At 41.4% G+C, this 25320-nt stretch overlaps 1 protein-coding gene across 4 annotated transcripts in view; it reads right to left on the reverse strand.

Annotated features, from left to right (window-relative positions):
* The window catches only part of PTPRO (protein tyrosine phosphatase receptor type O), a 555000-nt gene that overhangs the window by 407243 nt on the left and 122437 nt on the right, over nt 1-25320 (reverse strand). For all 4 annotated transcript variants that reach the window (XR_013215987.1, XM_077267281.1, XM_077267279.1 and 1 more), the window contains one exon: nt 2630-3061. Coding sequence is in view for 3 of the 4 variants with exons in the window: in XM_077267281.1 (XP_077123396.1) it covers nt 2630-3061 (432 nt within the window). In the remaining variant the exon portion in view is untranslated. The remainder of the gene's footprint in view (nt 1-2629; nt 3062-25320) is intronic.

A 25320-nucleotide genomic window follows, 5' to 3' on the forward strand; every position in this document is an offset into this window, starting at 1 on the left:
ATCAGTCTTGAGCGCAGTCCATAAGTCCCATGCTTCTAGCAGATCGCCAATGTTCCAGGAATAAATGGCACATACTAGTAACAGATCGCCAATGTACCAGTTGTAAATGACCAATACTAGTTAGAGGTCAGAAATGTACCAGTCATAAATGACAAATACTAGTAACAGGTAGCCAATGTACCAGCCACAAAAGAACCATTCTACAAACATGTCACCAATGTATAAACTATAGACGGCCCATACTAGAAACAGGCCAAGAAAGTACCATTTGTAAATGGCTCATTCAAGTGACAGGTCTCCAGTGTACCAGTTGTAAATGAACAATACTAGTAACAAGTGGCCAATGTCATAAGTGTCACACAACAGTAACAGGTCCCCAACATATGAGAAATAAATGGCCCACACTATTAACAGATCCCCAACATATCAGCCATAAATTACCCACACTAGTAAAAGGTCCCCAAGGTATCATCCATAAATGGCTCATACTAGTAACAGATCCCCAACATATCAGCCATAAATGGTCCACACTAGTAACAGGTCCCCAAGGTATCAGCCATAAATGTCTCATACTAGTAACAGGTCCCCAATGTATTAGCCATAAATGTTACTAGGAAGAGCAAAGAAAAGCAAACACCCGCACCACCGCAAACCGTAGGAACTAATTGGTTACAGCTGGTCCTCAGATGTCGGGTGCAACAAGCCTCAGAGATTTCCAATGTAGCATACGAATAGAAGAGAAAACGAGGCTGCACTCACCAATCTTCTTATGCAGGAATTTTATTAGGAGAAACTTCACGGCATCGGGGGTGAGTACATGCAGGGAAATGTGCAAGCTTGCACATTTCCCTGCATGTACTCACCCCCGATGCCGTGAAGTTTCTCCTAATAAAATTCCTGCATAAGAAGATTGGTGAGTGCAGCCTCGTTTTCTCTTCTATTCATTAGCCATAAATGGCTCATACTAGTAACAGGTCCCCAACGTATCAGCCATAAATTGCTCAAAATAGTAACAGATCTCCAACATATCAGCCATAAATGGCCCACACTAGTAACAGATTCCTAACGTATCAGCCATAAATGGCCCTCACTAGCAACAGATCCCCAACGTATCAGCCATAAATGGCCCTCACTAGTAACAGATCCCTAACGTATCAGCCATAAATGGCCCTCACTAGCAACAGATCTCCAACGTATCAGCCATAAATGGCTCACATTAGTAACAGGTCCCCAACGTATTAGCCATAAATGGCTCATACTAGTAACAGGTCAACAAAGTATAAGCCGTAAATGGCCCACACTAGTAACAGATCCCCAACGTAGCAGCCATAAATGGCTCATACTAGTAACAGATCCCCAATGTGTCAGCCATAAGTGGCTCATACTAGTAACAGGTCAACAAAGTATTCAGCCGTAAATGGCTCATACTAGTAACAGATCCCCAACGTAGCAGCCATAAATGGCTCATACTAGTAACAGATCCCCAACGTATCAGCCATAAATGGCTCATACTAGTAACAGGTCAACAAAGTATTCAGCCGTAAATGGCTCATACTAGTAACAGATCCCCAACGTAGCAGCCATAAATGGCTCATACTAGTAACAGGTCAACGAAGTATTCAGCTGTAAATGGCTCATACTAGTAACAGATCCCCAACGTAGCAGCCATAAATGACCCACACTAGTAACAGGTCAACAAAGTATCAGCCATAAATGGCCCACACTAGTAACAGATCCCTAACGTATCAGCCATAAATGGCCCTCACTAGCAACAGATCCCCAATGTATCAGCCATAAATGGCCCACACTAGTAACAGGTCCCCAACGTATTAGCCATAAATGGCTCATACTAGTAACAGGTCAACAAAGTATCAGCCGTAAATGGCCCACACTAGTAACAGATCCCCAACATATCAGCCGTAAATGGCCCACACTAGTAACAGATCCCCAACGTATCAGCCATAAATGGCTCATACTATTAACAGATCCCTAACGTATCAGCCGTAAATGGCCCACACTAGTAACAGATCCCCAACATATCAGCCATAAATGGCTCATACTAGTAACAGGTCCCCAACGAATCAGCCATAAATGGCTCATACTAGTAACAGGTCAACAAAGTATTCAGCCGTAAATGGCTCATACTAATAACAGGTCCCCAACATATCAGCCATACATGGCCCCCAGTAGTAACAGGTCTCCAGTGTACCAGTTGTAAATGGCTCATTCTAGTGAAAGGTCACCAATGTACCAGTCATAATCTGATCATACTAGTAACTAGTTGCCAACGCAATGGCGATACATGATCAATTCTAATTCTCCACCCAAGAACATTATACCATGACTGGGATTCTTGGTGTGCGAAATCAGGGCACACACTCCATTGATGCCAGCAGCACAATGGCCCAAGAAGAGTAAACATGCCCACTTCCACCTTTCAAGCAGCAAGTTGCATCTGTCACTGACACTGAAAGGGGCTTTATGATGAGTTATTATACTGTAAATGCCCATATACTATTCTGGCACAGGGATCCTCTTCTGTGTGTTCACCCCTGATAAAGATATAGTTTGGATTGCATGGATTTTTTTCTACAGTATATCAAATCATGCACAGAGAATTCATACATACCGTCCCTCTGGATGTAGATATTGAAACCATCGAAGGCAGTTGGTGGCTTTGGAGGAAACCAACTGATGATGAGTCTGAATCTGGGAAGGGTCATGGGCCACAAGGCATCTTCAGATGAGGAGATCATTAGGGTCTGGTTGTCAAAGTTAGGTGCTATCTCGTTCACAAAACCCTCACTGTCTGCTGTTACATTTTCATTCTCCCACCAATATGGTGTTGATGTTGTCACAAGTTCTGATGCTTTATGGTCACTCCAGTTATGGGATGAACTGACTGCTGAGCTCTCAAACTGATCCTCCAGCATCTCGACTTTCTCTGTGATGGGATCAGATCCAGAATATTCGGATCGAGGGGCATGAGCGATCGGCTGCTTCGTGTTACTCTGGTTTAGCAGTAAAACTTGTATGGAGATGTTTCTTGGTGGGAAAGGAGCTAAAGACAAAAGAACAATGGTTTAGGCCATGCACTCAATGGAGTAAGTAAAAGAATTGGACTTCATCATTGAAGGTTTCTTATTCAGCTTCTTGGTCCCTTGTGCACAATGTTTGGCCCAATAATCCTGGGGTATAACATCCAACCTCATAGCCTGTGGTGTACCACATTTGACCTCGGTGTATAATGTCCAGCCGCATAGCATACAAATGTATAACGTAAGGCTCAATAGTCCTGGGGTATAACATCCAACCTCATAGCCTGTGGTGTATCACATCTGGCCCTGGTGTAGAACATCCCGCCGCATGACTTACTATTGTATAACCTAAGGCCCAACATTCCTGGTGTGTAACATCCAACCTCATAGCCTGTGGTGTATCACATCTGGCCCCGATGTGTAACGTCCCGCCGCATGGCTTTCTATTGTGTAACGTAAGGCCCAATAGTTCTGGTGTGTAACATCCGATCCCATAGCCTGTGGTGTATCACATCTGGCCCTGGTGTAGAACATCCCGCCGCATGACTTACTATTGTATAACCTAAGGCCCAACATTCCTGGTGTGTAACATCCAACCTCATAGCCTGTGGTGTATCACATCTGGCCCCGATGTGTAACGTCCCACCGCATGGCTTTCTATTGTGTAACGTAAGGCCCAATAGTTCTGGTGTGTAACATCCAATCCCATAGCCTGTGGTGTATCACATCTGGCCCTGGTGTAGAACATCCCGCCGCATGACTTACTATTGTATAACCTAAGGCCCAACAGTCCTGGTGTGTAACATCCAACCTCATAGCCTGTGTTGTATCACATCTGGCCCCGATGTGTAACGTCCCGCCACATGGCTTTCTATTGTGTAACGTAAGGCCCAATAGTTCTGGTGTGTAACATCCAATCCCATAGCCTGTGGTGTATCACATCTGGCCCCTGTGTGTAACGTCCCACCGCATGGCTTTCTATTGTATAACGTAAGGTCAAATAGTCCTGGTGTGTAACATCCAACCTCATAGCCTGTGGTGTATCACATCTGGCCCCGGTGTGTAACGTACCACCGCATGGCTTTCTATTGTGTAACGTAAGGCCCAATAGTTCTGGTGTGTAACATCCGACCTCATAGCCTGTGGTGTATCACATCTGGCCCCGGTGTGTAACGTACCACCGCATGGCTTTCTATTGTGTAACGTAAGGCCCAATAGTTCTGGTGTGTAACATCCGATCCCATAGCCTGTGGTGTATCACATCTGGCCCCTGTGTGTAACGTCCCACCGCATGGCTTTCTATTGTGTAACGTAAGGCCCAATAGTCCTGGGGTATAACATCCAACCTCATAGCCTGTGGTGTATCACATCTGGCCCTGGTGTAGAACATCCCGCCGCATGACTTACTATTGTATAACCTAAGGCCCAACAGTCCTGGTGTGTAACATCCAACCTCATAGCCTGTGTTGTATCACATCTGGCCCCGATGTGTAACGTCCCGCCACATGGCTTTCTATTGTGTAACGTAAGGCCCAATAGTTCTGGTGTGTAACATCCAATCCCATAGCCTGTGGTGTATCACATCTGGCCCCTGTGTGTAACGTCCCACCGCATGGCTTTCTATTGTATAACGTAAGGTCAAATAGTTCTGGTGTGTAACATCCGACCCCATAGCCTGTGGTGTATCACATCTGGCCCCGGTGTGTAACGTCCCACCGCATGGCTTTCTATTGTATAACGTAAGGTCAAATAGTTCTGGTGTGTAACATCCAATCCCATAGCCTGTGGTGTATCACATCTGGCCCCTGTGTGTAACGTCCCACCGCATGGCTTTCTATTGTATAACGTAAGGTCAAATAGTTCTGGTGTGTAACATCCAACCTCATAGCCTGTGGTGTATCACATCTGGCCCCGGTGTGTAACGTCCCACCGCATGGCTTAGTATTATATAACGTAAGGCCCAATAGTTCTGGTGTGTAACATCCGACCCCATAGCCTGTGGTGTGTCACATCTGGCCCCTGTGTGTAACATGGTTTTGTATTGTGTAGCGTATGGCCCAATAATCAAGGTGTGTAACTGTCACGATAATGTAAAAATGTCATATTGGGAGTTTAGTAATAATAATAATAATAAGCATGCAATATTGTGTTGCCCTTAATAATAATAATAATAATAATAATAATAATTTTTATTTATATAGCGCCAACATATTCCGCAGCGCTTTATAACTTATAGAGGGGACTTGTACAGACAATAGAAATTACAGCATAACAGAAATCACAGTTCAAAACAGATACCAGGAGGAATGAGGGCCCTGCTGCTCGCAAGCTACAGACTATAGGAAAAGGGGAGACACGAGAGGTGGATGGTAACAATTGCTTTCGTTATTCGGACCAGCCATAGTGTAAGGCTCGGTGTTCATGTAAAGCTGCATGAACCAGTTATCAGCCTAAGTGTGTAACAGTACAGACACAGAGGCTACTAACTGCATAGAGTGTATGAGAACATGATGCGAGGAACCTGATTATGTTTTTTTTTTTTTTTTTTAGTAGGCCACACAGGGATAGTTAGGTTAATGCGTTGAGGCGGTAGGCCAGTCTGAACAAATGAGTTTTTAGGGCACGCTTAAAACTGTGGGAATTAGTACAGAAGGTTCCATGGCAGACATGCTGCAGGCCATTCCGACCCCCCCCTCTTCCCACTCTGCCTACTGCCTGTGTGTGTGTGAATCCTAAACTCCTCATTTCCCCCTCCCAGAAGAATTTTTATTGCTTTTAGCTGCAGCAGACATCTCCCTAAAACTACTCATTCCCTCCTTCCAACCAATACCAGCCCGAACTGGTATAGCCACTTCCAAAATGCAGACATTTCTTTATTCTATTAAAGGGATATATAGGGGCACCGATCCGGGCTAGGATTCTAAGAATTATATATTCCAGATGTCCATCGATAGATCTATCAATCACTGAAAGCACTAGAAGCTAAACGCAACTAGTGCAAAACATGGATTTCTCAGTAAGCGGTTCAGGTAATTACTCCAGGTTACACTTAAAAGAATCTCCATGTTGTGGGGCACATGCTGATCATCATGTCTTTCTTATACCAGGTTCATACAGCGAGATATGCGTAAAAATAGTTTTCATATTCCAAGTAAAGGGGAGGTTTCAACCTCCCAGTGAGGTCACTACAGGGGGAGGGCTTTGGTTTTAGACTAGGAAATAACTTAGTGAGACAGCATTCTTGCAGTGTCTTTTGTCTGGGGCCTAGCTGCTGGTCAGATGTATGATGCATCAGGATATATGATCGTTCTTCTTCCCCCCAGCACATGGTCAGTCATGAGATAAGATGCCATAACGAAATGTACGTGTTATTTCCAATTTTAATCCCATTTAATTTGTAATTGTATTGTACACATGATTTTGTCTTCTTTATAATATCATTTTATAGTTTGTAAACACTGCCTACCTGTTTTTGGAGTAAAATATAAAATTACTAGCTTGTCTCTCCTTGCTCTAAATGAACTGTCGCGTCCTCTGAAGTGAATTATGCCACTGATTTGGGTTGGCTCCTGACCCGTTAACAATTAAGAGAATTGGAGCTGGTGGCAGCATACTTTGTCCTGTGCCATTGGGCATCTTGGCAGCGACCAGCGGCATTGATATTTATTGTTCCCCCATGGGAGGGAGTAGTTATATCATCCTCGCTGCAATGTGCCCAAAAGGCAGTACATAGCAGGCAGCCTTTCTGCCGACTAATTACCCTAGGTGCAGTACCCTGGGGGTAACGGGGGCGCCAGAGAGCTGCAAGTTCCAAAGCAGAACTGGGAAGCGGGATATAGATAACTCCCCTTCAGAAGGAATCAGGGGCAAACAAACACCCCTGGTTCATGACAAATTGGTGTGAGTGGTGGGGATAATAAAATAATCTTCCACGTGAACCTTGACATATTGGTGAGATCACAGTGGGATCCGTGACATAATGGTGGCAGCATGGTGGGATTCCTGACAGTAACATCCAACCTCATAGCCTGTGGTGTATCACATCTGGCCCCAGTGGGTAACATCCTGCCGCATGGCTTAGTATTTTATAACGTAAGGCCTAATAGTCCTGGTGTGTAACATCAAAGCCCAAAGCCTGTGGTGTATCACATTTGGCACCGGTGTATAATGTCCAGTCGCATGGCATACAATTGTATAACGTAAGGCCCAAAAGTCCTGGTGTGTAAAATCTAAGCCCACAGCCTGTGGTGTATCACATTTGGCCCTGGTGTAGAACATCCCGCCGCTTGGCTTTCTATTGTGTAACTTAATGCTCAATAGTCCTGGTGTGTAACATCCAACCCCATAGCCTGTGGTGTATCACATCTGGCCTTCGTGTATAACGTCCCGCCGCATGGCTTACTATTGTATAATGTAAGGCCCAATAGTCCTGGTGTGTAACATCTAAGCCCATAGCCTGTGGTGTATCACATTTGACCCCGATGTGTATCTTCCCGCCACATAGTTTACTATTATGTAACGTAAAGCCTAATAGTCCTGGTGTGTAACATCCAACTCCATAGCCTGTGGTGTATCACATTTGGCCCTGGTGTAGAACATCCCGCCGCTTGGCTTTCTATTGTGTAACTTAATGCTCAATAGTCCTGGTGTGTAACATCCAACCCCATAGCCTGTGGTGTTTCATATTTGGTACCGGTGTATAATGTCCTGCCGCATGTCTTACTATTATGTAACATAAGGCTCAATAGTCCTGGTGTGTAACATCTAAGCTCATAGCCTGTGGTGTATCGTATCTGACCCTGGTGTATAATGTCCAGCCGCATGGCTTACTATTGTATAACGTAAGGCTCAATAGTCCTGGTGTGTAACATGTAAGCTCATAGCCTGTGGTGTATCGTATCTGACCCTGGTGTATAACGTCCCGCCGCATGGCTTACTATTGTATAACGTAAGGCTCAATAGTCCTGGTGTGTAACATGTAAGCTCATAGCCTGTGGTGTATCACATCTGGTCCCACTGTATAATGTCCCGCCGCATGGCTTTCTATTGTATAACGTAAGGCCCAATAGTCATGGTAAGTAACCTCTAAGCCCATAGCCTGTGGTGTATCACATTTGGCTCCGGTGTGTAACGTCCCGCCACATGGCTTACTATTGTATAACGTAAGGCCCAATAGTCATGGTAAGTAACCTCTAAGCCCATAGCCTGTGGTGTATCACATTTGGCTCCGGTGTGTAACGTCCCGCCACATGGCTTACTATTGTATAACGTAAGGCTCAATAGTCATGGTAAGTAACCTCTAAGCCCATAGCCTGTGGTGTATCACATTTGGCTCCGGTGTGTAACGTCCCGCCACATGGCTTACTATTGTATAACGAATGATGAAGGATATGAGGTGTGGCAAAGAAGACCCAAGACAACATACTCAGAAGGGAGGTAAGAACATTTCTAAAAAAATCCACAGGGAGGAGTTTGTAACAAAACAAAATCCGCTAAACTGTATGCTCGCAAACGCCAGAAGCCTGACAAACAAGATGGAAGAACTAAAAGCAGAAATATCTACAGGTAACTATGACATGGTGGGAATAACCGAGACATGGTGAGATGAAAGCTATGACTGGGCAGGTAACTTACAGGGTTACAGTCTGCTTAGAAAGGATCGTAAAAATCGAAGAGGAGGAGGGGTTTGTCTTTATGTAAAATCTTGTCTAAAGTCCACTTTAAGGGTATGTGCACACGATGCAGAAATGCCTGTGGAATTTGCTCTGCAGAATCTGCATCTCTTGGGAGAAAACGCAAGTAAAAATATGCCTGGATTTGATGCGTTTTTGATGCGGTTTTGATGCGTTTTTGATGTAGATTTTCATGCGTTTTTTCATGTGAATGGTTTTCACTTCACAGGTGTGCCCGGTCAGGTGTAATAAGTGGGATTTCTTGCCTTATAAATGGGGTTGGGACCATCAGTTGTGTTGTACAAAAGTCTGGTGGATACACAGCTGATAGTCCTACTGAATAGACTGTTAGAATTTGTATTATGGCAAGAAAAAAGCAGCTAAGTAAAGAAAAATGAGTGGCCATCATTACTTTAAGAAATGAATGTCAGTCAGTCCGAAAAAATTGGGCAAACTTTGAAAGTGTCCCCAAGTGCAGTGGCAAAAACCATCAAGGGCTACAAAGAAACTGGCTCAAATGAGGACTGCCCCAGGAAAGGAAGACCAAGAGTCACCTTTGCTTCTGAGGATAAGTTTATCCGATTCACCAGCCTCAGAAATTGCAGGTTAACAGCAGCTCAGATTAGAGACCAGGTCAATGCCACACAGAGTTCTAGCAGCAGACACATCTCTACAACAACTGTTAAGAGGAGACTTTGTGCAGCAGGCCTTCATGGTAAAATAGCTGCTAGGAAACCACTGCTAAGGACAGGCAACAAGCAGAAGAGACTTGTTTGGGCTAAAGAACACAAGGAATGGACATTAGACAAGTGGAAATCTGTGCTTTGGTCTGATGAGTCCAAATTTGAGATCTTTGGTTCCAACCACCGTGTCTTTGTGCGATGCAGAAAAGGTGAACGGATGGACTCTACATGCCTGGTTCCCACCGTGAAGCATGGAGGAGGAGGTGTGATGGTGTGGGGGTGCTCTGCTGGTGACACTGTTGGGGATTTATTCAAAATTGAAGGCATACTGAACCAGCATGGCTACCACAGCATCTTGCAGCGGCTGCTATTCCATCCGGTTTGCGTTTAGTTGGACCATCATTTATTTTTCAACAGGACAATGACCCCAAACACACCTCCAGGCTGTGTAAGGGCTATTTGACCAAGAAGGAGAGTGATGGGGTGCTACACCAAATGACCTGGTCTCCACAGTCACCAGACCTGAACCCAATTGAGATGGTTTGGGGTGAGATGGACCGCAGAGTGAAGGCAAAAGGGCCAACAAGTGCTAAGCATCTCTGGGAATTCCTTCAAGATTGTTGGAAGACAATTCCCGGTGACTATCTATTGAAGCTCATCAAGAGAATGCCAAGAGTGTGCAAAGCAGTCATCAAAGCAAAAGGTGGCTACTTTGAAGAACTTAGAATATAAGACATAATTTCAGTTATTTCACACTTTTTTGTTAAGTATAGAATTCCACATGTTAATTCATAGTTTTGATGCCTTCAGTGTGAATGTACAATTTTCATAGTCATGAAAATACAGAAAAATTAAAAGAAAGGTGTGTCCAAACTTTTGGTCTGTACTGTATATCTATAGATAGATGGATAGATAATATCAAGCCCGATGTTTAGTAATAAACATAGTAAAATGGTACATAAAGAGTTAAAGACACACACACAAAATCTGTGTTAGGCCGGGGTCACACTTGCGAGAAACTCGCACGAGTCTCTCACATAAATACTCTGCACTGCCGCCGGCACTTGGGACCAGAGCATTCAGATGCATAGAAATACATGCAGCCGCACACTCTGGTCCCGAGTGCCGGCGGCAGTGCCGGGTATTGAGGTGCGAGACTCGTGCAAGTTTTTCGCAAGTGTGACCCCCACCTTAAACACAATATCTGTTTAATTTAAAAAAAAAATTTAAAAAAAATGGCGTGGGCTCCCGTGCAATTTTCTGCACCAGTGACTGGGGGCCAATGTTTATAGCTCAGGAAGGGGTTAGTACCCATGGATCTTCACAGGCTATGAATGTCAGTCCGCAGCTGTATATATTTAGCCTTTTGTTAAATATTAATTATTAATTATTTAATTCTGTACTGAGCACATTGCTTTTCGCTGACATTACAAAAGCTATTTCTGTATATTTAGCTCAGAGTAAAAGTTAACACCATATACAGAGAATACGTGTTCTATGGGACATATATAATCACGGCTCTTAGGAGGGTGAGGGCTGCCACTTGGGGGCTGTCACTTGAGGCCTGTCATTTGGGCCTTCTCCTTCACTCTCTACGGACTACAGACGTCACACAGAAGTAATGAACAGCTGGTAACCATATGCTTCTGGATGACTTCTACTCCATGACAAAGACAGATGCCATTTACCATTCAGAATCTCAAGAAAGATGGGGACAAACTTTGATATGAACAAATGGACAATCTCTTTGTAACTATTTAACCTATTTTATGTTTTGATGCAATGATGTTTTTTTAGGTGGACAATCCAATAAACCACTACATTTGTATGAGACATCTGGTGCAGAGTCCTGATTAAATAAATATGTGAAATAAGCATATATAACATTTGACGAAGCCAGCCATACCTAATTTTTTGTGCTATTTTTCATGGATTTCTACTTGCACATGGGGGCAGAGAGAAGAGCTTAAACGTTAATTGTGCAAGTTTTCAGGAATTCCACAACGACACTTAAAGTCACAAGGATCAGACAGGAACCTACGAGTGGGACTAACAGGCGCCAGATGGATTGACAAGTACTAAAAGTACTACCAGTGCCAGACGTACTGAAGATAGACGTGCTGATGACCAGAGCCCAGCGTTGTCCAGCAAAGGAACTACAAGCTGAGATATTTCAAGGTAAGGAAAATGGATTTAATTAATTATTATTCTAAGTTAAGTCAATTGAAATTTATATCTTTAAATGAAAAGTCTAAAAATGTAGAAGTCTTTTGGCTGAGCTTATATGCAGAAATTAAGATAGCAAATTTAAAGATAGATTCTAAACTAATGTCATACAATAGAGAAAAAGAAAAATTGAAAAATATTTTACATTTGGTTGACAAATTTCACAAGTTTGTGTCAAAGAAATCCAAAAACACTGTGTAGAAAGAGTGTCAAAGGAGAGTAGTGATAGTCCCAAGATTGACTGTAATGTGGAGAGTGAACAAGATGTGAGACACGGGTCTGTAATGGCCACTCAATGTGACCTTGTGTCTTATGATGTAAAAAAAATGGAGGAAACGTGGGAGGAGACATGAGAACTGACGAAGATGACGTACTAGGGACAGACGTACAAGGGCCACTAAAAATAGAAGATGTCTCAGAGACCCAACTAGAAATTAAAGTTAGGAAAAAGTTGTTAAAATTACGCAAAATCATTCCTGCATATGATAACAAAATCCATGTGTGCAGAAATTCAGAGATATTTGAGCGTTTTGCTGATAAGTTTGATTTGACTAACGAGGAGAAAAATCAGTTGTTTAAAATGTGGCTTCCAGTAACTTTTCCAGACGGTTCTCATTAAAAATGCAGAATGATAATGAGTCATATGGAGATTTATAGAAAGATTAAGAATTCTGATATTCTGTGGATTAAAAGAAAATTATCCAGATATTGATATTCTTCTAAAATTAAGGATTGGCCAGAAAGAATGTACTTTTACATTCATGTCCATAATTGAAAGGTTGTAGAAAACTCTCATTAAAAATGTCAAAACAGAATCAATGATAAAATGTTTTGTAAACAAATTCGGATTCCTAAATTCTGTATCTTGTTTTATTGCATCACAAAAAGATTATTTATTGGAATGTGCGCAATCCCTTGATTTTTCTAGAAAACATGAGAATCTTGAAAGGAAAATAAATCGTTTGTGAAGTGAAGTTTGTGAAAACAGAGTAAAATCTTATCAGAAGCCAAAATCAAAATCTCCAAAACTGAGCTATCCCCAAAATCAAATCTACAAAGTACAAAGAAAATGACATATTTGTTATAAGCCCTACCAAAAGATCCAAGGGTCCACTAAAGAAGTTGCACAGAAAAAGTTAAAAACTGATGGTTCAGATCTCTCTGTAAAACGACAAATGGCCGAAATTGACAGACAGAAACAGGTGTCTTCAGAGAGCCACATCATGGCAATTTTAATGGAATGGCAATTTTAAATAGAGCGTTTCAGGACATTATCGACAGAGAGATAAGATTTCATTTAGAAATCTGCTAAAAATGTAATTATATGTTGTGTAAAAGTGTTATGCAATGTACTGTATTATGTAGTAATTTGCAATTATCTTAAACAGTATAATTCTGTAGTTCTATAGTTTTTGTAGATATATATTCATACAGTGTACAGTAAATAGCTATATTTGTAAAAGTAGAGATTGTATAACTGTATTTTTATATGTATAGTGAAATAATTAAAATTTAGTCCAGTAATAATACTTAGAATTACATGAAATACACATATTAAATATATACATATGTATAAGATATTTAAATTGTTTTGTTTCTGAATGAATATGAAATGTAACCTTTATCTATTATTTTTCTTTAGAATTTTCATTTCAAAGCAGAATTTGAACAAAAAACCTCTTACATGGATTTATGTCTTTATTTACACAGGAAGTTATAATAATTGCATGATTTTATATGTTTACACTTAAAGGGAATAATATATATAACCAACTTATTCTAAAATTTAGCTTTTGTGTACTGTTACACATGGTAATGCATGTAATAATAATATATCTTTACTGCATGGCATGACATTACAGTCGCAGGTGACATCTGAACAGTGGGCTAATAATGAGGATACCATATACCTCTAATTCAGTTTCAGTAACTTCTGAGACGCCCTCAGCCTTTGCAAGTCAAAGGAATTCTTTAGGCCTAAGTTTCAGGGTTTGGATTCAGTTGCAGCCCCTGCACTAAATATATTGTTACAACTAGTGTTGAGCATTCCGATACCGCAAGTATCGGGTATCGGCCGATACTTGCGGGTATCGGAATTCCGATACCGAGATCCGATACTTTTGTGGTATCGGGTATCGGTATCGAAACAACATTAATGTAATAATGTGTAAAAGAGAGAATTAAAATAAAAAATATTGCTATACTCACCTCTCCGACGCAGCCTGGACCTCAGCGAGGGAACCGGCAGCGTTGTTTGCTTAAAATTCGCGCGTTTACTTCCTTACTTGAAGTCCCGGCTTGTGATTGGTCGCGTGCCGCCCATGTGGCCGCGACGCGACCAATCACAGCAAGCCGTGACGTAATTTTAGGTCCTTCAGGATTTTAAAATTACGTTCTGGCTTGTGATTGGTCGCGTCGCGGTCACATGGGCGACGCGACCAATCACAAGCCGTGACGTCACGGGAGGCTGGACACGCGCGCATTTTAAAATCTAAACATTTATGACATAAAAATGTTCTATCACATGAAGAATATGGTTAATAATGTATTATCATTTATTATTGTTTTATTATTCCAAATATGAATTTCATATTAATATTCTGATAATAATTTTATGGATATTATTGATTGCTATGGTACGCTGTGATTTTATAGGTTAGGAAAATTACTAGATTTGGTATAGAATAGGGAATGAAAACTTCAATCAAGATACTAGAGTTACGTTAATAAAGACTTTTCATATTTCTAAATTCAATTGATTCTTAAAAGTTGCAAGAAAAAAAAGCTGCTATCCAGAAGTTCCACAAAGTAACAATGCTATGATTTCTGAGTAATAACTTTCATGTCACCACTGACAACCACAACTGCAGCATCCATCACTGACAACCATGATTGCAGTATCTAAACTGACAACCACAATTGGAGAGGATGATGATCCTATGATGCTAAGATGAACTGTTTATTACGTTTTTATCACGTTCCAGTGGTTTCTTATCACCTTTAAAGCTTCCATGAAAGCCGGTGAACAATAAAGGTAATTGTCAGGACGCTGCAACCCTGACATGTATCCTGTGCACTAAGGACTGGTTATGGTGCTATGTTTAGCAAGGAAGAGTCAATTTAACCCTTGCTGTGCTGACCAAAGATCTCACACCTGTTCCAAGACAAATGTGGATGATATGGAGGATTCCAGAAATATCCAAGGTGAGCCAATGTAAGTCCAGGTCTCTAAAAGTGACGCTGCACAGATATTAAAGCTATATTTCAGCTACAAACTTTGCTTTCTTATCAACATTTGAGTTTATGAACTTTGATTGACACATGACACACGGTCTCTACAATATCTACATGCCATTGAAAGATTGTTTTAAAAGATCCAAGAAGAAGACAGAAGACAGAAGACATCACCAGATGACATCAGATGATGATGATCGGACCTGAGATGCTTCAATTATGTATAGAAAAGTATAATTATATATGTTATATGAATATTGGTCACAGCTTACCATAACATGAATTTACATATCGTTATGTTAATGTGTACGTATAACAATATTATTATTCTTATTTATTCTTATTATTATTATGGACATTAACTTATTTTGCCAAAAAAGAAGAAAAGAAAAAAGAAGATCTTATTATCAATATATCTACTTTGAAGGTTCCAATTAATGTCTGTCTCCCTCAAAAGGGGAATTGTAAAATATTAATTATTAATTATTAAATTCTGTACTGAGCACATTGCTTTTCGCTGACATTACAAAAGCTATTTCTGTATATTTAGCTCAGAGTAAAAGTTAACACCATATAGAGAAAATACGTGTTCTATGGGACATATATAATCACAGCTCTTAGGAGGGTGAGGGCTGCCATTTGGGGGCTGTCAATTGGGGCCTGCATTTGGGCTTTCTCCTTCACTCTCTACGGACTACAGACTTGACACAGAAGCAATGAACAGCTGGTAACCAAATGCTTCTGGATGACTTCTACTCCATGACAAAGACAGATGCAATTTGCCATTCAGAATCTCAGGAAAGATGGGGAACAAACTTTGATATGAACAAATGGACAATCTCTTTGTAACTATTTCACCTATCTTATGTTTTGATGCAATGATGTTTTTTAGGTGGACAATCCAATAAACCACTACATTTTTATGAGACATCTGGTGCAGAGTCCTGATTAAATAAATATGCAAAATAAGCATATTTAACACCTTTACTGGCTATTAAAATAGGAGGACCTCACAAAAAAAACAACGTGGCATTTTTAATCAAAGCAGGACCACTACCCCTCCACAGAGATATAGATTTTAGTCTAAGAGAGGACTCAGGTTCCCATACAGATGAAGACTTTATTCTAAGAGAGGATTGGCATTGTTTAGCTCCTGGTAGCAAGAAACACCTTACCGTGGCTACCAGGTACACATGAATTGGCCAATTTATGAGCTAAGCTTGCTCAATTTTTCATATTTCTAGTGCAGTAATGCAATTCAATTTTTATATTTCATGTTTGCAAGCTGTGGCGCTACAGAGTGCTGCCTTGTTTGTTTGATTGTATATGAGTTAGTGACTCTAGGTTAGCACCTGTTCTCACCTAGTCTATGCTTGGATGTGACGATCAGTTTTTTAAATTTGTATTCCTTAGCCTTCTGACTGAGCACTACTCCTCTTAGCTTCAGGTGTCTTTAATCAAATCAGGACCACTACCCCTCCACAGATCTCTATATATCTATATGTGACACCCCAGGAAGCCGGTTGTCACAGTGGTATTGCCTTCCTCATTGGGAGGGTGATGCCATGCGTGGAAGCGACAAGGATCCCTTTAACAGGTAACACGTGTTAGGGCTGGCGGAACGCACCAAATAATTATAAGGATGGTATAAGGTGCGTTCGCAGCCCGGGGTCCACCATGCAGAGATGACACCTGTTGCTCGGTAATGGCGGACAGTATATGGCGGTATAATGTGAACACAAAGAGTAAATGTTCCAGCTCCTTAAAAAAAATGTCTTTATTGTCCAATAGTTAAAATATCATAGTAGGCACAATCCCTTGTGAATAATAGTGTGCACAGAGCAGGCACTAATGATCCAGCTACGCATTTCGATCCTACATGGATCTTTTTCACAGCTAAACTTCTGATTTCTGATGGTATTTTTATACATTCAATCGTCCAATCAGGATGTTCTCGGTTAACATGTGATTTAACCCTTCATTCGTCTGCATCATTATGTGCTACAATACATTGCAACATAACCATAAGTTTTTACATACAATATAAAGAAGTAATTAAAATGTATATAATTTTTTAATAAAATACATTCTAAGAAAAAGAAAGAAAAAAGAAGAAAAAAAAAAAACCCATAGCACAATCAGTAATGAAACATTAGTTCATTTTTCTTATTTAAACCATTCGGGTACCTTGTTCCTAAGTTAAAGATCCAGAATGCTTTGCGCGTTAATAGGCGCTTTTTTACATCTCCGCCGCGTTTAGAGGTTAGACCTGATATTTTTAGGGATGATACATTCCCATTATGTTGTTCTATGAAATTGTCAGGGAGAGACTTGGTGAGCGAGAGCTAATAACCCGGGCTCCTGCAATTTCCCTAAGACTAGGGAAATCCTGACTGACCCTCTACCTGAAGTTTACACTGATGGTGTGCATGTTCAGGCCTCGAACCTCACCCTAACTCCTGTGCTCAGCCCTAGGCTGAAACCTCTGCCCTCCACCCAGTGAAGAGGTAATACACCAATACCCACAGTTAGCACAGACAAGGATAAAGGAAAATATACACCACACCGCAGTCACTCAGGAATACACTATAAATGTGCAGGGCAAAATAAACACAAATATAGGAAGGAGTAAATAAGACAAAGGAAAATACACCACCAGCAACGAATCTCCAACAACCAGCTCTCCACTCCAGACCGAGATAACAACGCACAAGACAGAAGCTATAATCGGCGGCGCCCAATGATCAGGAGAACTATTTAAAGGCAATGGAAATGGCCCAGCTTCCAATCCGAGGATCAGGTAAATTAACCCCAGAAAAGCTAGACAAAATCTAGCCAACACCAATGAGCAGATAGTGGTCAAAAGCGGAATTACCGCTGTCTGTCGGACGACCTGGTCTGAACAGCGTCCGACATGACAGAAATGCTTTGAAGCCATTGAAATATTGCGGGTAATGTTGTTTTTATTAATAATGTCCCTATAATGTTCTGAGAACCGAATTTTTAGTTTTCTCGCAGTGCATCCTATGTATATTAAATGACATGTTGTGCATTCAATTTTGTATACTACATTACTCGTATTACAATTAATAAATTGGTTAATATTATAACTTTGTGTCTCATTGTAACTGGAAAATATTTTTGCTTTCTTAGCATGAATGCACGTCCTGCAAATATTCATCCCGCACTTATAAAAACCTTTTGTCTGAAGCCAGTTTTGTACAGGTGGTTTTGATGAAAAGGCACCTGGTGATATTCTATTACCAATGGTGGGAGCCCGTCTTGCTACTATATTGACTCCTGTCTCAAGGATTTTTGCTAATGTATTATCTTCATACAATATTGGCAAACATTTATTAATTACTCTTTTTATTTCATTAAATTGAGGGCTATATCTGAGACAGACATAAGGTTTTTTATTTTCAGGTTGATTTACTGGCTTCATTGTTTCATGTTTTGGTTCTATTAGATCTCCTCTATTTTTGGTTGTGACCAATTCTCTGGCTCTCTCAAGAGTCCAGTTTGGATATTTGCGCTTTTTAAGTTTCAGATGTAGAGTATCAAATTCAACATTCATATCATCTACAGTTATATGAAAAAGTTTGGGCACCCCTATTAATTTTAAGCTTAATGTTTTATAAAAATTGTTTTTTTCGGCAACAGCTATTTCAGTTTCATATATCTAATAACTGTTGGACACAGTAATGTTTCTGCCTTGAAATGAGGTTTATTGTACTAACAGAAAATGTGCAATCTGCATTCAAACAAAATTTGACAGGTGCATAAGTATGGGCACCTCACCAGAAAAGTGACATTAATATTTAGTAGATCCTCCTTTTGCAAAAATAACAGCCTCTAGTCACTTCCTGCAGCTTTTAATGAGTTCCTGGATCCTGGATGAAGGTATTTTTGACCATTCCTCTTTACAAAACAATTCCAGTTCAGTTAAGTTTGATGGTCGCCGAGCATGGACAGCCCTCTTCAAATGATCCCACAGATGTTCAATGATATTCAGGTCTGGGGACTGGGATGGCCATTCCAGAACAGTGTAATTGTTCCTCTGCATGAATGCCTGAGTAGATTTGGAGCGGTTTTTTGGATCATTGTCTTGCTGAAAGATCCATCCCCTGCGTAACTTCAACTTTGTCACTGAATCATGAACATTATTGTCAAGAATCTGCTGATACTGAGAGGAATCCATGCGTCCCTCAACTTTAACAAGATTCCCGGTGCCGGCATTGGCCACACAGCCCCACAGCATGATGGAACCTTCACCAAATTTTACTGTGGGTAGCAGGTGTTTTTCTTGGAATGCTGTGTTTTTTTGCCGCCATGCATAACGCCTTTTTGTATGACCAAACAACTCAATCTTGGTTTCATCAGTCCACAGGACCTTCTTCCAAAAAGAAATTGGCTTCTCCAAATGTGCTTTTGCATACCTCAGCCGACTCTGTTTGTGGCATGCTTGCAGAATCGGCTTCTTTCGCATCACTCTCCCATACAGCTTCTCCTTGTGCAAAGTGCGTTGTATAGTTGACCGATGCACAGTGACACCATCTGCAGCAAGTTGATGCTGCAGCTCTCTGGAGGTGGTCTGAGGATTGTCCTTGACTGATCTCACCATTCTTCTTCTCTGCCTTTCTGATGTTTTTCTTGGCCTGCCACTTCTGGCCTTAACAAGAACTGTACCTGTGTTCTTCCATTTCCTTACTATGCTCCTCACAGTGGAAATTGACAGGTTAAATCTCTGAGACAGCTTTTTGTATCCTTCCCCTGAACAACTATGTTGAATAATCTTTGTTTTCAGATCATTTGACAGTTGTTTTGAGGAGCCCATGATGCCACTCTTCAGAGGAGATTCAAACAGGAGAACAACTTGCAAGTTGCCACTTTAAGTAGCTTTTCTCATGATTGCATACACCTGGCTATGAAGTTCAAAGCTCAATGAGGTTACAAAATCAAAAAACCAAAAAAAGTGCTTTAGTAAGTCAGTAAAAAGTAGGCAGGAGTATTTAAAACAAGAAAATGATAAGGGTGCCCATACTTATGCACCTATCAAATTTTGTTTGAATGCAGATTGCACATTTTCTGTTAGTACAATAAACCTCATTTCAAGGCAGAAACATTACTGTGTCCAACAGTTATTAGATATATGAAACTGAAATAGCTGTTGCAAAAATTTTTTTTTTTATAAAACATTAAGCTTAAGATTAATAGGGGTGCCCAAACTTTTTCATATAACTGTATATTTGAGCAGTTCCTTTTCACTCTAATGTGTTCACCCAATGGAATAGATTTTATTGTATGTTTAGGGTGACTACTATAAGCATGCAATATTGTGTTGCCCTTAATAATAATAATAATAATTTTTATTTATATAGCGCCAACATATTCCGCAGTGCTTTACAACTTATAGAGGGGACTTGTACAGACAATAGACATTACAGCATAACAGAAATCACAGTTCAAAACAGATACCAGGAGGAATGAGGGCCCTGCTGCTCGCAAGCTACAAACTATGAGGAAAAGGGGAGACACGAGAGGTGGATGGTAACAATTGCTTTCGTTATTCGGACCAGCCATAGTGTAAGGCTCGGGTGTTCATGTAAAGCTGCATGAACCAGTTAACAGCCTAAGTATGTAGCAGTACAGACACAGAGGGCTATTAACTGCATAAAGTGTATTAGAACATGATGCGAGGAACCTGATTATGTTTGTTTTTTTTTTTAATAGGCCACACAGGGATAGTTAGGTTAACGCGTTGAGGCGGTAGGCCAATCTGAACAAATGAGTTTTTAGGGCACGCTTAAAACTGTGGGGATTGCGGATTAATCGTATTAACCTAGGTAATGCATTCCAAAGAATCGGCGCAGCACGTGTAAAGTCTTGGAGACGGGAGTGGGAGGTTCTGATTATTGAGGATGCTAACCTGAGGTCATTAGCGGAGCGGGGGGCACGGGTAGGGTGGTAGACTGAGACCAGAGAGGAGATGTAGGGTGGTGCTGAGCCATGGAGTGCTTTGTGGATGAGGGTAGTAGTTTTGTACTGGATTCTGGAGTGGATGGGTAGCCAGTGTAATGACTGGCACAAGGTAGAGGCATCGGTGTAACGGTTGGTGAGGAATATGATCCTGGCTGCAGCATTCAGGACAGATTGGAGCGGGGAGAGTTTGGTAAGAGGGAGGCCGATTAGTAGAGAGTTACAATAGTACAGACGAGAATGAATAAGTGAAACAGTGAGTTTTTGCAGAGTCGAAAGTAAGAAAAGGGCGAATTCTAGAAATGTTTTTGAGATACAGATAAGAAGAGCAAGCCAGTGATCGGATGTGGGAGGTGAATGAAAGCTCGGAATCAAGGATGACCCCAAGGCAGCGGCCATGTTGCTTTGGAGTAATGGTGGAACCGCACACGGAGATGGCAATGTCAGGCAAATGTAGGTTAGTAGAGGGAGAGAACACGAGGAGTTCAGTTTTTGACAGGTTCAGTTTCAGATAGAGGGAGGACATGATGTTAGAGACAGCGGTAAGACAATCACTGGTGTTTTCTAAAAAGGTCGGCGTGATATCAGGAGAAGAAGTGTATAATTGGGTGTCGTCAGCATAGAGATGGTACTGGAAACCAAATCTACTGATTGGTTGTCCAATAGGGGCAGTATACAAAGAGAAGAGGGGGGGGCCTAGGACTGATCCTTGAGGAACCCCAACAGTAAAGGGAAGGTGAGAGGAGGAGGAACCAGCAAAACATACAGTGAAGGAGCGGTCAGAGAGATAGGAGGAGATCCAGTAGAGAACGGTGTCCTTGAGGCCGATGGAGCGGAGCATAGTGAGGAGGAGCTGATGATCCACAGTGTCGAATGCTGCAGAAAGATCCAATCGAATTAGCATCGAGTAGTGACCATTAGATTTAGCTGTTAGGAGGTCATTAGAGACTTTAGTGAGGGCAGTTTCAGTAGAGTGTAAAGAGCGGAAGCCAGATTGAAGAGGGTCGAGAAGAGAGTTATCTGAGAGATAGCGGGTAAGACGGGAGTGGACCAGGCGTTCCAGGAGTTTGGAGATGAAGGGAAGGTTAGAGACAGGTCTACAATTAGCGGCACAGTTTTGGTCGAGGGAGGGTTTTTTAACCCCTTCATGACCCAGCCTATTTTGGCCTTAATGACCTTGCCATTTTTTGCAATTCTGACCAGTGTCCCTTTATGAGGTAATAACACAGGAACGCTTCAACGGATCCTTGCGGTTCTGAGATTGTTTTTTCGTGACATATTGGGCTTCATGTTAGTGGTAAATTTAGGTCGATAATTTCTGAGTTTATTTGTGAAAAAAACGGAAATTTGGCGCAAAATTTGAAAATTTTGCAATTTTCACATTTTGAATTTTTATTCTGTTAAACCAGAGAGTTATGTGACATAAAATAGTTAATAAATAACATTTCTCACATGTCTACTTTACATCAGCACAATTTTGGAAACAAATTTTTTTTTTGCTAGGAAGTTATAAGGGTTAAAATTTGACCAGTGATTTCTCATTTTTACAACAAAATTTACAAAACCATTTTTTTTAGGGACCACCTCACATTTGAAGTCAGTTTGAGGGTTCTATATGGCTGAAAATACCCAAAAGTGACACCATTCTAAAAACTGCACCCCTCAAGGTGCTCAAAACCACATTCAAGAAGTTTATTAACCCTTCAGGTGTTTCACAGCAGCAGAAGCAACATGGAGGGGAAAAATTAACATTTAACTTTTTAGTCACAAAAATGATCTTTTCGCAACAATTTTTTTATTTTCCCAAGGGTAAAAGGAGAAACTGGACCACGAATGTTGTTGTCCAATTTGTCCTGAGTACGCTGATACCTCATATGTGGGGGTAAACCACTGTTTGGGCGCACGGCAGGGCTCGGAAGGGAAGGAGCGCCATTTGACTTTTTGAATGAAAAATTGGCTCCAATCTTTAGCGGACACCATGTCGCGTTTGGAGAGCCCCCTTGTGCCTAAACATTAGAGCTCCCCCACAAGTGACCCCATTTTGGAAACTAGACCCCCCAAGGAACTTATCTAGAAGCATAGTGAGCACTTTAAACCCCCAGCTGCTTCACAAATTAATCCGTAAAAATGAAAAAGTACTTTTTTTTCACACAAAATTTCTTTTAGCCTTAATTTTTTCATTTTCACATAGGCAACAGGATAAAATGGATCCTAAAATTGGTTGGGCAATTTCTCCTGAGTACGACAATACCTCATATGTGGGGGTAAACTACTGTTTGGGCACATGGTAAGGCTCGGAAGGGAAGGAGCGCCATTTGACTTTTTGAATGAAAAATTATATCCATAGTTAGCGGACACCATGTCAGGTTTGGAGAGGCCCTGTGTGCCTAAACATTGGAGCTCCCCCACAAGTGACCCCATTTTGGAAACTAGACCCCCCAAGAAACTAATCTAGATGCATAGTGAGCACTTTAAACCCTCAGGTGCTTCACAAATTGAGCCGTAAAAATGAAAAAGTACTTTTTTTTCACACAAAATTTCATTTAGCCTCAATTTTTTCATTTTCACATGGGCAACAGGATAAAATGGATCCTAAAATTTGTTGGGCAATTTCTCCTGAGTACGCTGATACCTCATATGTGGGGGTAAACCACTGTTTGGGTGCACGGCAAGGCTCGGAAGGGAAGGCGCGCCATTTGACTTTTTGAATGGAAAATTAGCTCCAATCGTTAGTGGACACCATGTCGCGTTTGGAGAGCCCCTGTGTGCCTAAACATTGGAGCTCCCCTACAATTGACCCCATTTTGGAAACTGGACCCCCCAAGAAACTAATCTAGACGCATAGTGAGCACTTAAAACCCCCAGGTGCTTCACAGAAGTTTATAACGCAGAGCCATGAAAATAAAAAAAATATTTTTCTTTCCTCAAAAATGATTTTTAGCCCGGAGTTTTTTATTTTCCCAAGGATAATAGGAGAAATTGGACCCCAAATGTTGTTGTACAGTTTGTCCTGAGTACGATGATACCCCATATGTGGGGGTAAACCACTGTTTGGGCGCACGGCAGGGCTCGGAAGGGAAGGCACGCCATTTGGCTTTTTGAATGGAAAATTAGTTTCAATCATTAGCGGACACCATGTTGCGTTTGGAGAGCCCCTGTGTGCCTAAACATTGGAGCTCCCGCACAAGTGACCCCATTTTGGAAACTAGACCTCCCAAGGAACTAATCTAGATGTATGGTGAGCACTTTGAACCCCCAAGTGCTTCACAGAAGTTTATAACGCAGAGCCATGAAAATAAAAAATTATTTTTCTTTCCTCAAAAATGATTTTTTTAACCCACAATTTTTTATTTTCCCAAGGGTAACAGGAGAAATTGGACCCCAAAAGTTGTTGTGCAGTTTCTCCTGAGTACGCTGATACCCCATATGTGGGGGTAAACCACTGTTTGGGCACATGCCGGGGCTCGGAAGGGAAGTAGTGACGATTTGGAATGCAGACTTTGATGGAATGGTCTGCGGGAATCATGTTACGTTTGCAGAGCCCCTGATGTGCCTAAACAGTAGAAACCCCCCACAAGTGACCCCATTTTGGAAACTAGACCCCCCAAGGAACTTATCTAGATGTGTGGTGAGCACGTTCAACCCCCAAGTGCTTCACAGAAGTTTACAACGCAGAGCCGTGAAAATAAAAAATCATTTTTCTTTCCTCAAAAAAGATGTTTTAGCAAGCAATTGTTTATTTTCACAAGGATAACAGGAGAAATTGGACCCCAATATTTGTTGCCCAGTTTGCTGTGAGTACGCTGATACCTCATATGTGGGGGTAAACCACTGTTTGGGCGCACGTCAGGGCTCGGAAGGGAAGTAGTGACATTTGAAATGCAGACTTTGATGGAATGGTCTGCGGGCATCACGTTGCATTTGCAGAGCCCCTGATGTGCCTAAACAGTAGAAACCCCCCATAAGTGACCCCATATTGGAAACTAGACCCCCCAAGGAACTTATCTAGATGTGTGGTGAGCACGTTCAACCCCCAAGTGCTTCACAGAAGTTTACAACGCAGAGCCGTGAAAATTAAAAATCATTTTTCTGTCCTCAAAAAAGATGTTTTAGCAAGCAATTTTTTTTTCACAAGGGTAGCAGGAGAAATTGGACCCCAATATTTGTTGCCCAGTTTGTTGTGAGTATGCTGGTACCCCATATGTGGGGGTAAACCACTGTTTGGGCGCACGTCAGGGCTTGGAAGGGAAGTAGTGACATTTGAAATGCAGACTTTGATGGAATGGTCTGCGGGCGTCACGTTGCATTTGCAGAGCCCCTGATGTGCCTAAACAGTAGAAACACCCCATAAGTGACCCCATTTTGGAAACTAGACCCCAAAAGGATCTTATCTAGATGTGTGGTGAGCACTTTCAACCCCCAAGTGCTTCACATAAGTTTATAACGTAGAGCCATGAAAATAAAAAATAATTGTTCTTTCCTCAAAAA

The sequence above is a fragment of the Ranitomeya variabilis genome, chromosome 5 (genome assembly GCF_051348905.1).
Source record: "Ranitomeya variabilis isolate aRanVar5 chromosome 5, aRanVar5.hap1, whole genome shotgun sequence".
Lineage (NCBI taxonomy): Eukaryota > Metazoa > Chordata > Amphibia > Anura > Dendrobatidae > Ranitomeya > Ranitomeya variabilis.